The sequence below is a fragment of the Piliocolobus tephrosceles genome, chromosome 13, assembly GCF_002776525.5.
Source record: "Piliocolobus tephrosceles isolate RC106 chromosome 13, ASM277652v3, whole genome shotgun sequence".
In the NCBI taxonomy this organism is placed as follows: domain Eukaryota; kingdom Metazoa; phylum Chordata; class Mammalia; order Primates; family Cercopithecidae; genus Piliocolobus; species Piliocolobus tephrosceles.
The window spans coordinates 45,758,025-45,774,191 of NC_045446.1; the positions used below are offsets into that span (position 1 = coordinate 45,758,025).

The 16,167-nt window shown below is 40.5% G+C and overlaps 2 protein-coding genes across 4 annotated transcripts in view; both read left to right on the forward strand.

Moving 5' to 3' along the window:
• The window catches only part of UEVLD (UEV and lactate/malate dehyrogenase domains), a 72,569-nt gene extending 69,612 nt beyond the window's left edge, over window positions 1-2,957 (forward strand). For both annotated transcript variants that reach the window (XM_026454050.2, XM_026454051.2), the window contains one exon: window positions 89-2,957. In XM_026454050.2, coding sequence (XP_026309835.2) covers window positions 89-256 — 168 coding nt within the window. In that variant the 3' untranslated portion in view covers window positions 257-2,957. The remainder of the gene's footprint in view (window positions 1-88) is intronic.
• A 1,710-nt stretch (window positions 2,958-4,667) lies between these two features.
• TSG101 (tumor susceptibility 101) overlaps window positions 4,668-16,167 on the forward strand; it is a 49,707-nt gene continuing 38,207 nt past the window's right edge. The window contains exons 1-2 of one of the 2 annotated variants that reach the window (XM_023230962.2): window positions 4,668-5,776; window positions 12,927-13,011. In XM_023230962.2, the coding sequence (XP_023086730.1) occupies window positions 5,735-5,776; window positions 12,927-13,011 (127 nt within the window). In that variant the 5' untranslated portion in view covers window positions 4,668-5,734. The remainder of the gene's footprint in view (window positions 5,777-12,926; window positions 13,012-16,167) is intronic. The other variant, XM_023230963.3, reaches the window with a different exon arrangement.

Sequence of the window (16,167 nt, forward strand, 5' to 3'; positions counted from 1 at the left end):
TTTGTCTTAGAACTAAGAAAGCAAGAAAGTATGCATTTTTGTATTAACTTCTTCAGTTCTATTAAAATCCCTATTTTTCTCATTTCAGGGATATTATGATATAAATAGTGAAGTGTTTTTAAGTTTGCCTTGCATCCTTGGAATCAGTGGAGTATCTGAAGTCATCAAAACCACACTGAAAGAAGATACAGTTTCTGAGAAACTCCAAAGCAGTGCATCCTCAATCCATGGTCTCCAACAACAGTTAAAACTTTGATTCTCAAATGCAATTTGAGAGGCTGGACTTCTACCCAAAGGGAAAAGTCATTTAATTTTACCAATATATATAGGTTTGGGAATTTCTGTATCCTGCTATTTATCCTTACAAACTGCTTGGTTAAAGTAGAGGGTTTCTTGATTAGCTTTGGGATTTAAATCCTTAAGAAGTTACATAAGGAGGGGAAAAATTAATTTTATTTGGGGTTCTTGAGATATCTATGCTACTCTTCAAATCTACAGCAGGGGTAAACATTCATCTGAAGTGTGCATCAATTTAAATCATATATGCTAAACTAAAAGCACAATTCACACTTTGGGAATATTTTATAAGTAATACATCTTTAAAAGAAAATTACCCTTTGACTTTTATAATAAACATAAGTTCAAGGCCCAGTATGGATTTACAAAATCTGTGTCAGTTGTACATTCACAGGATCCACAGCTTAAGTTACTAATGTTTCTTGTGTAAAATCCTGTTGGTAGTAATAGTAAAGCATTGTATTTCCCTTCTTCAAATTAATTAGCTACCAAAAAATGGAAAAGAATTTTACATGCACTTTAAAACAGAAGATGGAAAGTGAATTTTTAAAATGATATGCATTAAAAGTTTAATTTAATTTCCAGTGGGACTTTATGAAATTTTCTGTAACTTCTTCCTGGAGTATATAAGATCTCCAACATCTCATAAATTAATTGTGATATTAGTAGAACCATAGACAAATGTATATTTTTAGTGGAAATAGATTATGAATGAAAGCCAAGCAGCTTACTTTAGAGCCAAACTATGAGATTTTCATTAAAAACATTGGTCATAATAGGGAGAGGTCGAATGGACTCTCCCCATTATTTGTTCTGAGCAAATTCTTTAACCTCTCCTGATCATACAGTTCAGAGTACACACACTTTGGTGATGGATCAACAGAAATACTTTCTTGTGTGAAAGATAGCTTATTATTACTATTGTGACATTACAACTAAAAGTAACAGTTAACATTAACACTTCATATATACCAGGCAGCATGATAAGCACTTTATTATTTTACTGAATCCTCACAACAGCCCACTGAGGTAGGGACTATTACCATCATCATTTTATAAAAGGAAATTGAGGTTTAGTCCTCAAGAAGTCTTGGCTGTTAAGGGGCACTTATCCATACAACCTCTACTTTTTCTAGGCACTAAAAGGGGGAAAAGGCTTAACAGCCAAAATAGTTATCAAAAGACCCTAAAGTTGGGGTCCTATACACCATGAAAGGATTACTTTTATTCTCATGTAAGGGCATGCTTTTATAAAAAACAAACATGGGCTGGGCGTGGTGACTCATGCCTGTAACCCCAGCAGTTTGGGAGCCCAAGGCAGGCAGATCACGAGGTCAGGAAATCGAGATCATCCTGGCTAATACGGTGAAAGCCTGTCTCTACTAAAAATACAAAAAATTAGCTGGGCGTGGTGGCAGGCGCCTGTAGTCCCAGCTACTTGGGAGGCTGAGGCAAGAGGATGGCATGAACCCAGGAGGCGGAGCTTGCAGTGAGTGGAGATCACACCACTGCACTCCAGCCTGTGCGACAGAGCGAGACTCCATCTCAAGAAAAAAAAAAGTTTAAAAATTTGCCAGGTGTGGTGCTGTGCACCTGTAGTTCCAGCTACTCAGGAGGCTGAGGCAGGAGGATTGCTTGAGCCCAGAAGTTCAAGATTACAATGAGCTATGATCATGCCACTGCACTCTAGGCAACACAGTGAGACCCTGTCTCTAAAAAAATAAAAATAAAAATAAAGCAAGCATATAATAGGTTAATCCAGACGGAGATAGGAGGGTTTATAAGGCCAGACACATCCTAGGTAAAGAGGAAATAGGCAAACTAACGCTGTTTTAGTGTAATAAGGAATGCTTATAATGATGAACTTTAGTCATAAAGAAAAGGTGAAATTATATTCAGTAACCCATGTTTAGGAAAGCAGAAAAGATTTAATATGCTTGGAAAGATTCCCATCAGAGTTAACTGGATAAAAACCTTGGACATTTGAAGAGAAAAGCATTTAGGTCTATATAATTTCAATATGCATGCGAATTAGTTCATGTTACCCTAACAATGTATTCTTACTGTCCTTTTTTATGAAATAGGAAAGTAAAACTGAAAGAACTATTGTTTTTAAACTAGCCTTTTCTAATATTTGATATCTAAAAGTTAGATAATATGTAATATGCTTTTGAACAATAACCAGAAAATATTGTATAATAAATTACCAGTAACTCATTAATTATAAAAGGAACATGTCAATACAACAAATGTTTATTTAACACCTACTGTTATTCCAAATACTGTCTTAGAATTTGACTATTCGAAGATGAATAATAGTCTTTGCCCTCTGGAAGGCCACAATGAAGAAGTAATTCTCTGTATCAGATATTTCTTTGAGTGTTAAGTATATTAGTAATCATGTTGTAAATCCCAGTGTAAGTCAAGAAGCAATATCACCACCACCACCTCCCTATGATTTTGTGATAATTTGACATTCTCAATGCTTAACTTTCATGTTTTTATTTTTACAAAATCATGCAGAGCTTGTTACAATTTTTAGTGGGGTTTGGATTAAAATGCTTTTTTGATGTAGCAGAAGACAATTTTTTTTCCATTTTACATTGTTTTCCTTAAATATTAAGAATAATGAACAAAATAAACTGATTTCAAAATCACCAGGTGATACTTCATTTATTAAGTGAAAGGAAACATTCAGATTAAGGAGATTTTTTCATACAATTCACACAGCACCCAGGATATTTAGTTATTTTGTGTAAAATGAAGAGACTAGATTTTATCAATTGTTTTCAAACTTTTAAAAATTATTTTTAGCAAGAAAACTTTTAAAATCTTTTTGTTTTTGAGCCAGGTTCTCACTATATTGCTCAGGCTGGACTCAAACTCCGGCTCAAGTAATCCTCCTGCCTCAGCCAATGGAGTAGCTGGGACTGCAGGTGCACCATCAGCTTATTTGTGTTTTCATCTGTGATAATTGGGGGATTTAAAATTCTCCACTAATACATGTGAGGATAGAAATCAAAATGCCTAATGAGTGGAAAAAACTCGTATTTAGTGTTGAAATGGCAAGCAACTTTCAAAAGCATTTCAACTACTGTTACCTTCACATCAAAAAATTAACTGATTTTGCTATTTCTAAAACCACAAAGAGTTTTTCCCCACACACATTCAATCCTTCATGGTTCCAATGAAATAGATAAGAAGTTAACACTGTATTTTGAGGTATAGTGTTGACCCTGAAAGATTGCAAAAGACTGATGGTAAACATGCAGCAAGAAAGCTTTTTAAACAATATATTGCTGGGCACAGTGGCTCACACATGTAATCCTAGCATTTTGGGAGGCTAAGGTGGGAGGATCACCTGAACCCAGGAGTTCTGAGGCCAACATGGGCAACAAAATGAGACCTCATTTTTACAAAAAATTAAAAAATTAGCTGGGCATGGTGGCACATGCATGTGGCCCCATATACAAGGGAGGCTGAGGCAGGAGGATCACTTGAGCCAGGGAGGTCGAGGCTGCAGTGGGCCATGTTCATACCACTGCACTACAACCTGGGCAACAGAACAAGGCCGTGTCTCAAAAAATATATAAATAGGCCAGGCGCAATGGCTCACGCCTGTAATCCCAACATTTTGGCAGGCTGAGGTGGATGGATCACCTTAGGTCCAGAGTTCAAGACCAGCCTGGCCAACATAGTGAAATCCTGTCTCTACTAAAAATATAAAAAATTAGCTGGGTGTGGTGGTGGGCACTTGTAATCCCAGCTACTCAGGACACTGAGGCAGGAGAATCGCTTGAACCTGGGAGGCAGAGGTTGCAGTGAGCCGAGATCATACTATTGCACTCCAGCTTGGACAGCAAGAGCAAAACTCCGTCTCAAAAAAAAAAAAAAAAAAAAAAAAAAATATATATATATACACACACACACACACAAAATTTTAATATAAATTTATATTTATTTATAAAATATATAAATAATATTACCTGGCATTCCTCCAATTCATAAAGGTACAGTTGCTCTAATTAAAGGGACTCCTGGTTAAGCCGTGGCTTTAAGAACAGTTTGAAAACCCCATTGCTTTTAAAAGACATAAAACAGCAAGTAAAATGGAAGGACAGACTGACCTCTAGTTTGGTTTGACTGGAACTGTATGCTTAACTAAGGAGTTGGAAAACAGGTGGAGGTTGCAGTGAGCCGAGATGGCGCTACTGCACTCCAGCCTGGGCGATGGAGTGAGACTGTCTCAAAAAAAAAGAAAAGAAAAGAAAAACAATACCTATTGGAATAGCCTTTATTTGTGTGTGTTAGCAACAGTTTATAATGATGCTTCTACATGTTTTCAGTTAGACCCTCCTTGTGAATGTGACCTTCATTTAAGGTCTTTGAAGGGAATCAATACCACAGCTTTGTTCTCATTAGGGCTGTACTAAAATAATTGAAACTGTCACACATCTCATCATCAAACTCAAAATTGTACAATACCTTGAATGACACTGTGGTTACAAAACTGACGGTGATGTGTAATGATGACTAAGTCACCATGAAGGATTTTTATGGGAAGTAAAAAAAAAAATCAATTAAGATGGAAGTACCTACCCTTGCATTGTGCAAGGCAATGAAGATCTGAAGTAAGCCTGCCTTCAAGGGCTTGGATTTTGACAGTGGACAGGTACAAAAATACAGCACCAGGTAAAATACGGCCTGTATTATCATTTATGTCTGGGTACAGGAGAAATTCTGACTTAGGGAATGGTTTCCTGGAGAAGAAATTACTATCTGGCTTCTCGTGAAACAAAGGCTCTACATTTTACCGTTGCCAACGTAGTATGAAGGTCTTTAAAGCTTAAAAAAAAAATCACTAATTAAAGGAACACTGGGCATCATCTAATGCAAGTGTATCACTTTACAGTCGGGAGAAACTTATGCCTGAGCTAGAAATGCACTGGCCTACCATCATCACAAGGGCAAGTCAGTGACACAACACTCTGACTGCCAGTGCAGTGCCCTCCCACTTGATGAATCAGTCATTAAGGCTCATTGGCAAGCCATTCCTACTTCTTCCCTTTCCGGCACTAGCTTCCTCAAGTCGACTCTGTGAAATACCTGCCAATCTTATCCTGAACCAGAGTTTCGACCCTCGGAACAGTCTTGCCCACATCTTTGGGACCTGATTCGTCCTGCTGAATCCGGCACTCGAGGGTAGGGTTGGTTGGAACCCACCCCATCAAACCGCTCTCAACCCCACACGACGTCCACAATTGCCCGCAGGCTGGCGGCCCGGAAGTGACGTAGTGGAAGCGGAAGTGGTGCCTTGGTTTCGACTTCCTGTTGTTTGAGGCTGGGTCGGGGGTGTGCGATTGTGTGGGACGGCTTGGGGCAGCCCGGCAGCGGCTGACTCTCTGCCTGCGGGGAAGGGAGTCGCGAGGCGGCCGTCATGGCGGTGTCGGAGAGCCAGCTCAAGAAAATGGTGTCCAAGGTGAGGCTGCGACGCGCTCGCCCTCCAGCGCGCGCCCACCGCTCCCTTCCGCGCCCTGCCGAGTCCGTCCCGGCCCAGCCAAACAAGCTTCCCAGACGGGCCGGAAGCCCCAGTGCAGCTCTTAGCCACCTTCTCAGACCCCCGCCCCGAGGCGCCTGTCGCCTGGTTCGGGAATCCCCGTACGGGAGCTGGGAGGGTAGGGGGCGGCGACAGTCGACAAAGACGTGGAGCGGAAACTGCCTGACACCTGCCGCCCACCCGCCCTTCTCTCTTCCACAGAGTTTGGAGCTGTCTGTGGGGCAGTGTGGTTTTTCGTCTTAGTTTTTGTAAACACAAAGACGGAATCATATTTAGTTCTAGATCTGAGGCAATTCTCTATTCCTGTCCCAATCCAGGGATCCTCCAGTCTTAGCCTTTCTTTTGCTGGCCCGCAGAGATTGTGGTCTTTTCAGTTTTGTATTCTCCAGAAAAGTCCAGAGAAGCCAAAATACCAGTCCCTTACTGAAATACATACCATTACCGTTTCAGGGATTTGCTAAGAGTAACTACTCTTAAGTGTATGCTTCTTATAATGCGTATTTATTTGCCTTGAGCTTAATTTATGATCTTAACGGCTCAAGGCTAGTGGTTTTTTTTTTTTCAATTTTTAAAAAAGCGGTTAAGCATTTTGCATTTTAAAGCCATGATTTATTTATATAATTACTTCAAACGTGGCACCTCACACCAGAGTGGAATGGCTTTTGTTATGTTTTGTTGTAATTTTCCAAAACATGTAAAATGATTGAGAGTTGAGTCTTGACCAGTTCAACGTGTTAGCTTCGGATAGTTTTGTCAAAGCAAGAATGGTAGCAATCAGCGGTTTAAGCGGTTTCAATTTTTAATAAAACACACTATTATGTATAAAACATTTTTAAAAACGGACTTTTTCCAGTTAAATCGCCCCCATAGTCCTTGATTGAAGACCAAGTAACCTCTAAAGAGAAAGTGACAGTTTTCAAAATAAAGCATACCTTGGTTGTGTAATCATATATTTTAGGCTTCTTGGTTTTGTTTTGATAAACTAGTTATCCTTAGTTACAGAGGGCGTGTGGGAAGCCATAGAAGATTGTGACCCAGGTAAAGATCCATGTTGTAACTTTTATATATCACTTTTTGAAAAAACGGTATATTGTTTTACATAGTATGTAGCTGAAGAGTATCTGTTCCATTACTTTTTTTTTTTTTTTTCTTTTTGAGAGTCTTGCTCTGTCACCCAGGCTGGAGTGCAGTGCCGCAATCTTGGCTCACTGCAATCTCTGCCTCCCAGGTTCAAGCGATTCTCCTGCCTTAGCCTCCCAAGTAGCTGGGGTTACAGGCGCCCACTACTTCACACAGCTGATTGTTGTATTTTTAGTAGAGTCGGGGTTTCACCATGTTGGCCAGGCTGGTCTTCAACTCCAGACCTCAGTAATCCATCTGCTTTGGCTTCCCAAAGTGCTGGGATTACAGGCGTGAGCCACCACGCCTGGCATCCATGACATTTTTGATCTTTAAATTGATAGCGTAGTCATTAAGATTTATTCCTTGGCCCGGGCGCGGTGGCTCACACCTGTAATCCTAGCACTTTGGGAAGCCAGGGCAGGTGGATCACCTGAGGTCAGGAGTTCAAGACCGGCCTAATCAACATGGTGAAACCCTGTCTCTTCTAAAATACAAAAATTAGCCGGGCATGATGGCGGGTGCCTGTAATCCCAGCTGCTTGGGAGGCTGAGACAGGAGAATCACTTGAACCCGGGAGACAGACGGTGGTTGCAGTGAGCCAGGATCGAGCCACTGCACTCCAGCCTGGGTGGCTGAGCAAGACTCCGTCTCAAAAAAAAAAAAATGTATTCCTTAATGTATGTGTATATTCATATAAAGAGCAAGAATATTCAAATATTAGCTTATTTTTTATACCCTAATTAAATTTCCTAAGCGTCCTCTAGAGAAACCTGCCATCAAAGACAAAGGCAAGGCGTGTTCAGAAGGTATTTTATACCGCTGCCTGCCTCCACCTGCAGCCAACCTGTGATTACTCTAGAAACAAAAACAGAGGTAGGGAAGAGGTAGGAGAGAGCATTCTACCTGTCTTTTGGTCCTTGGCTCAATATCTGGAAAATTGAGACTCCTGTATGTGATTATGACAATTCTGAGCATCAGCGTCTGTTCTGTCTAACCTATGAATTTTAGACAGGTAAGAATAGCAAGTAGAGTAATAGAAGCAGTTGTGGGGCTCCTTCCTCCTAAAAAAGGGCTTGAAATGTTTTCCTTTCAGCTGGTGTGGTCTGATGTAAGAATTGTTAGTCAGGACCCTGCACACATGGCTAGGGTGAAGGTCATTATTGTTTTCTCTTTATCTAATTGTAGGCTCTCCACACCCATCATGGTACTCTGGTCACCTGCCTTATGTTTTGTATGTATATTATAAAAGATCTTTTTTTCCCTTGAGCATTATCTTAGCTCCCAATTTCAACATAACTTTTAACACCCTTCTCTGTTATCATTTTTGCAATTAACAGGTATATTTATACCAGATTAGTCCTTCTTGCTTTAAAGAAACAACTTTCCACTTTAGATGTTTCATACATACAACCACTTATATTTTTACATAGTTTATCTACAGCATTTCTAGAGGCGCAGTCACTGCTAAATGAGTAGAAGAAAACTGTGGGCCTGGTGTGATGGTTCATGCCTGTAATCCCAGTACTTTGGGAGGTAGAGATGGGAGGATCACTTGGGGCAAGGAGTTCAAGATCAACCTGGGCAACATAGCTAGACTCTGTCTCTACAAAAAATTTAAAAATCAGCCAGACTTGGTGGCACCTGTAGTCCTAGCTACTTGGGAAGGAGAAGCAGGAGGATTACTTAAGCCCAGGAATTCAAGGTTACAGTGAGCCATGACAGAGTGAGAACCTGTCTCAAAAAGTAAAAAATGAAAAAAAATTTAAACAGTAACAAAATTGGCCAGGTGTGGTGGCTCATGCCTGTAATCCCAGCACTTTGGGAGGCTGAGGTGGGCAGATCACTTGAGGTCAGGAGTTCAAGACCAGACTGGCCAACGGTGAAACCCCGTCTCTACTAAAATACAAAATTAGCTAAACGTGGTGGTGCGTGCCTGTAATCCCAGCTACTCAGGAGGCTGAGGAAGGAGAATTGCCTGAACCTGGGAGGCGGAGGTTGCAGTGAGCTGAGATCACGCCACTGCACTCCAGCCTAGGTAACAGAGCGAGATTCCATCTCAAAAACAAATAAATAAATAAAAATAATAAAATAAAGATTGATATGTCCCTCACACTGTTTTAGGCTCTAGGGATGCAACAGTGAACAATCGGACAAAAAGAACTATGCTTCTGGAATTTAAATTTTTATAGAAGATAATAAATAATAAATCAAGTAGTATGTTGGAAAGTGATAAGTGCTTTAGAGAAAATAAAGCAGGAAAGGGAAATGGGGGGTGCCAGGGTGTGGAAATGGGATGAGTCACAGTTTTGTATCTGATAGTAAAGAGAGGTCTTTCTGAAAAAATCTATTTGAGCTCACCTGAGAGAGGTAAAGAAACTGTGTGGTTAGCATGGGGCTCACACCTGAAATCCAAGCACTTTGGGAGGCCAAAGCTAGAGGATCGCATTGAGGCCAGGAGTTCCAGACCAGCCTGTGCAACATAGCATGACCTTGTCTCTTCTCTACTAAAAATATAAAAAAATTAACCAGTCGTGGTGCATACCTCTAATCCCAGCTACTTGGGAGGCTGAGATGGGAGGATCACTTGAGCCCAGGAGTTTGAGGTTGCAGTGAGCTGTGATCACACCACTGTACTCCAGCTTGGGTGACAGAACGAGATCCTGTCTCAAGAGAAAAAACAAACCTGGAACAATCTGGGGTAAGAACATTTCAGAAAGAAGGAAAAACAAATGCAAAGGCTCATAGACAGAAGTTTGTCATGCATGATAGAGGAACAACGAAGGAGGGTATGGTGGCTGGACTGGAGTGAGCAAGGGAGGAAGTGGTGGTATGGGTCTAGACAGAGCATCAATAGTATGAGAGGTTTGGAGGACCTTGCAGGCCATCGTAAGGACCTTGGCGTTTACTTGGAGTATGATGAAAAGCCATTGCTCTGTTTCAGTTGTTAGCAATATTACTCTAGCTGCTATGTTGAGACTAGACTGTAGTGGGTTAACGATGGAGGCAGAGACACCATAAAGAGGCTGTTGCAGTAATCTAGGTGAGAGGTGTTGGTGTCTTAGACTAGGACTGTAGCTATGGAGATACCAGATGTATGCTGAAGGCAAAGCTAACAGGATATTTTGACAGATTGGCTGTGGATGTGAAGAAAAGAGAGGGCATCAAGGATAACGTCAAGGTTTTTGGCCTGAGCACCTGGAAGGATATGTATGTATACACATATGGAAGACATTGGAGAAGTAAATTTGGGGGGAAGATGAGGAGTTCAGTTTTGGTCATAATTCAATTTGACATTCATTAGATATCCAAGGGGAAATGTCAATTTAGTAATTGTATATACGTTTTCTGGAGTTCAGAAAAAAGGTTAAGATTGGAAAATTTTAATTTGAGGGTTTTCAACATATAAATTATATTTTCAACCATGAGGGAGATCAGAGGAATGAGTTTAGATAGAGAAGAAGACCAAGGACTTAGCCTGCACTTAATAATAATTGGTTAGGTTAAGAGAACAAGCCAGCAAAGAAACTGAGAAGGCACAGGCACAGAGTTCAGGAGAACAGTTGATGTCCTGGAAATCAAATGAAGAACATATTTTAAGAGAAAGGGGGCTGGCCATGATGGCTCATGCCTCCAATCCCAACACTTTGGGAGGTTGAGGTGGACAGATTGCTTGAGCCTAGAAGTTCAGGACTAGCCTGGGCAACATGGTGCAATCCAGCTCTATCAAAAATATACAAAAATTAGCTAGACACTGTGGCGCATACCTGTAGTCCCAGCTACTTGGGAGGCTGAGGTGGAAGGATCAGTTGACCCCGGGAACCGGAGGTTGCAGTGAACTGAGATCATACCACTGCACTCCAGCCTGGGTGACAGAGCCAGACCCTGTCTCAAAAAAAAAAAAAAAAAAATTAGGAAGGGACCATGTGCAGTGGTTCATACCTGTAATACAAACACTTTGGAAGGCTGAGGTGAGAAGATCACTTGAGCCCGGGAATTTGAGACCAGCCTGGGCAGCACAGTGAGATCCCATCTCTATGAAAAATTTTAAAATTATCCAGGTGTGATGGTGCATGCCTGTAGTCCCAGCTACTTGGGAGGCTGTGGTGGGAGTATCACTTGAGCCCAGGAGGTTGAGGCTGAAGTGAGCCATCATGGTACCACTGCACTCTAGCCTGGGCCACAGGATGAGACCCTATCTCAAAAAAAAAAGCGGGGGGGAAAGGAAGGAATCAGTTTGCTCAAATATTGCTGAATCAGCTTGGTCAAATATTGCTGATAGATGAAGTAAGACAAAGATAGTATTGGTCATTGCATATCATGTGGCAGTTATTGGTGACCTTACTGAACAATTTCAGTGAAGTACTGAGTATAGAAGCCTAATTGGAGTAGATTTGAAGAGACCAGGTCTCTAGACATTGAGCATCAGTGGTTGCTAACATCACAGAAATACTCAGATATGTTGTGGTCCATGATGAAAAACATTATCCTCTATGAAGTGATCTTACCAGAGAAAGAAGAGGAAAAAAATATAAAAGGAAATTTTTTTTTTTTTTAAACTGAGTCTAGCTCTGTCGCCCAGGCTGGAGTTTGATGGCATGATCTCGGCTCACTGCAACCTCTGCCTCCCGAGTTCAAGCAATTCTTCTGCCTCAGCTTCCTGAGTAGCTGGGATTACAGATGCACGCCACCATGCCCAGCTAGTTTTTGTGTTTTTAGTAGAGATGGGGTTTCACTGTGTTGGCCAGGCTGGTCTCGAACTCCTGACCTCGTGATCCGCCCGCCTCGGCCTCCCAAAGTGCTGAGATTACAAGCATGAGCCACTATGCCCGGCTGGAAATTTTGTAATCGTGATGATAATAACCTGTAGATCCAACTAACTCAAAGAAACATATATCTATGAAACTATACTAAAGGTATACAATTAACACATTCCAAACCATGAGAGCCTCTGTAAGACAAATGAACAAATGTCTTTAACAAATAAATTCTAAGGAGCAAAAATAGAGATGTGCCAATCAGTTAAGTATTTTTCAGCTGAACAGTAGATAAATAAAATGTGCACTAAGAAGTGGGCCATACATGCCTGTAAATCCCAACACTTTGGGAGCCTGAGGCGATAGGATTGCTTGAGGCCAGGAGTTGGAGACCAGCCTGGGCAATATAGCAAGACCCTGTCTTTACAAAAATAAAAATAAATTAGCTGGGCATGATGGCACATACCTGTAGTTCTGTGTACTTGGGAGGCTGAGGCAGGAGGATCACTGAGCCTGGAGTTTGAGGTGGCAGTGAGCTGTGATTGTGCCACTTTACTTCATCCTGGGTGACAGAGCGAGACTCTGTCTCCAAAATAAACGAAAGGAATGAAGTACAGATAAATGCTACAACATGGATAATCTTGAAAACATGCTAAGTGAAAGAATTTAGTCATGAAAGATCACATTGTATGAATAAGCAAATCTACAGAGACAAATTTTTGGTTGTCTAGGATGAAGGCTGGGGGCAAGTAGAATGGGGGGTGATTGCTAAATGGTATGCATTTCTTTAGGGTTGGTGAAAATGTTCTGAAATTGATTACAGTGGTGGTTACACAACTCCGAATGTACTAAAAACCATTGAACTATACTTTTTAAATGTGTGAATTATATGGTATAGTTAAGGAATATAAATTAAAAGGGACTTAAGAGACATTTTAACAAATGCAATGTGTGGATTTTATTAGGATCCTGATTCAAACTGAAAACATAAAAAACATGACTTGAGACTATAGATATTTACTGATGTTAAGGAAATAGTGATTATTTTAGTGTGATAATAGGATTGTGGGGTTTTTAGGTTCTTTGAGGCTTTCATTAATGCTAACGATTAGTGAAAAAGATTTTAAGAAAATTCATCCGCTCTAAAATACATGTATTGGTTTTAAACTAAATTCTTACGCGATTTTGCTTTTCAGTACAAATACAGAGACCTAACTGTACGTGAAACTGTCAATGTTATTACTCTATACAAAGATCTCAAACCTGTTTTGGATTCATATGGTGAGTTTATGCAATAAAATCACAATTTCTATACTTTGAGTTTACTCTCTTTGTTAATGATTGTAATTTTTTCCATTTTCCTTTGAGGTTTGTGGATTTTTCAATTGTAGGACTGCACCACCACCTAATAAAACTATTGGAAGGTAGCAAATTAGAAGATCTAATAAAAACATTTTATATTTTTTTAGTTTTAGTTTTTTATGTTAAAAAAAAAATACTCTAGCTGGACGTGGTGGCTTATTTCTGTAATCCCAGCACTTTGGGACGCTGAGGTGGGTGGACCACTGAGCCCAGGAGGTTGAGACCAGCTTGGGCAATATGGTGAAACCTTGTCTCAACAAAAAAATACATAAAGTTGGCCTGGCACTCCTGTATTCCCAGCTAGCCAGGAGGCTGAGGTGGGAGGATTGCTTGAGCCCAGGAGGCAGCAGTTGCATTGAGCTGAGATCGGGCCACTGCACTCTAGCTTGGGCAACAGAGCAAGACTCTGTCTCAAAAAAAAAAAAAAAAAAACCTCTAACATAGAACTATGCAAATTTAAACCTAGGAGGGCATGTTAAAGATAGTTTAGTCCGTTTCCCAAAGTTTTGTCTCTAGACCCTTAGTTGTGCTGGGGACAGGGGTAGAGGCAGAATTCTATAGTTAAGCTTGAGCAACTTATGGATTAAACAAAATTGAGTTTCATTGCGTGAAGATTTCTCAGAGCCTTTAATATGCTAATGTGTTGTGTATCACTGAGATGAGCAAGAATATATTGTATAATACATCCTAAAGTTATTTAACTGCTGAACCTCCCTGCCCCCATAGTGTCTCTTTATATTTTCAGGAACACATTTTGCAAAACTATACTCTGGACCATCCCTTTCATTTTATAGTTGAGGAAAATATTATTTAATGTGGTCTTTAATTCTATAGAGTAGGTAAGCATGTCAGTTTGTCTCTACTTTCTGTTGAGACAAAATAAAGTTGTAAGACATGACAATGCTTGGAGTTTCCCTTTTTTTAAAATAGTCTTTTCTGTCCCTGCCAAATCCTAACATAATCTCTTCTACCATGTCTCCTTGAAAATACTTAATATGCCAGGGCCGAGGGAAAACCCATGCTGCTTCTTGTCCATTGTGAGACCCTTAACTCTGAAGGCAAGGAACTGAATTTTGTAGCTGAGACTTTCTAAATTTCACTTGCTTCCAAGGCTTTGAAAACATTAGGAAACTGGTGAAGAGAGGTGGGAAGGAACAGAGTGGCAATCAGTTCTGCATTTCCTGAAACAATAAAGACATGAACCGAAAGTCCTCTTCCAAACCTAGGTCACAATTCCTTCTCATCTCAGCCTACCTTATTTCTGTCCACATACTGACAGTTTTGATCAAAACTGACAAAGACTCCGTTATCAATTCTTATATAGTTTCATATGGCTGTACCAAGTGTAAATCATTGTTACCAAATTCTTTTAGAATAAACAAAGCCCCACATTTATATAAGGTGGTTTTCTTTTTTAAAATGCACAAAATCAGAATACATTGCAGTGTAGCTTACATTCGTCAACAGTAAGTAAAAGAACAAAGGTCAACAATGTACGGTCATGCATTTTGTAGTGATAGAGATATGATCTGAGAAATGCATTATTAGGCGATTTCATCATTGAGTGTACTTAGGCAAACCTAGATGGTATATCCTACTAGGATACACCTAGGTTATATGGCATGCCTGTTGCTCCTAGGCTACAACCTATACCAGATGTTACTGTACTGCATACCATAGGCAGTTGTAACACAATGGTATTTATGTATCTAACCATAGAAAAGTTACATTAAAAACACAGTATAGTAATCTTATGGGATCAATGTCTTATATGCAGTCCATTGTTGACCCAAACATTACACAGTAGATGGCTATAGTTCTATGTTTTTGTACTGCACATTACAACCTTTCCCCATGTGTATAGTGTTAATTCCAAATCATTGTTAGAAATAATAGCTGTCCAATACAAACTATGTGCTGTATTAAGTATAGACATAAATTATAGATAGAAAAATATGTGGGGTATGAGAAATATAGATTAAAAGAAATTGTCTACATTTGGCTATGAACTTTTCTTTTTTTCATTTTAATACTGGCTAAGGAGGCTGCGGCCAAGAGATCACTTGAGTCCAGGAGTTCAAGTCCAGCCTGGACAATTTAGTGAGACCCCATTTCTAAAAAATAGGAAAAAAAAGCTGGGCACGATAGTGCACGCCTATAGTCCCAGTTACTCAGAAGGCTGAGGTGGGAGGATTGCTTGAGCCTAGAGTTTGAGGATAGCCTGCACAACATAACAAGACCCTGTCTCCAAAAAACAATAATAAATAAATAACTGTGAGTGACAGTCTGGATAAATGTCTGGAGATTGGAGATCTCTAAAGTATAATGACATTAGATGAACATTTAGTATGGTATTGTTTGATAGTGTTTTTTGTTTGTTTGTTTGCTTGTTTTGCAGTGGAGTTTTGCTCTTGTTGCCCAGGCTGGAATGCAGTGGTACAATCTTGGCTCACTGCAACCTCTGCCTCCTGGGTTCAAGCAGTTCTCCTGCCTCAGCCTCCTGAATAGCTGGGATTACAGGCATGTGCCACCACGCCTGGCTAATTTTGTATTTTTAGTGGGGATGGAGTTTCTCCATTTTGGTCAGGCTGGTCTAAAACTTCCAACCTCAGGTGATCTGCCTGCCTTGGCCTTCCAAAGTGCTGGGATTACAGGCGCGAGCCACTGCGCCTGGCCGATAGTGATATTTAAATAGTTTTAAAAGTGACTCACACCTGTAATCCCAGCACTTTGGGAGGCCAAGGCAGATGGATCACGAGGTCAGGAGTTCGAGACCAATCTGGCCAGCATGGTGAAGCACTGTGTCTACTAAAGATACAAAAAATTAGCCAGGTGTGGTGGCACTCGCCTGTAATCCCAACTATTCAGGCACTCGCCTGTAATCCCAACTATTCAGGAGGCTGAGGCAGGAGAATCGCTTGAACCCGGAAGGCGGAGGTTGCAGTGAGCCGAGATTGCGCCATTGCACTCCAGCCTGGGCGACAGAGTGAGACTCCATCTGAAAAAAAAAAAAAAGAAAAAGCTGATCAATGACATTGAGTGAATCAACAAAGAATTGTTAGTTATTGGACAGGA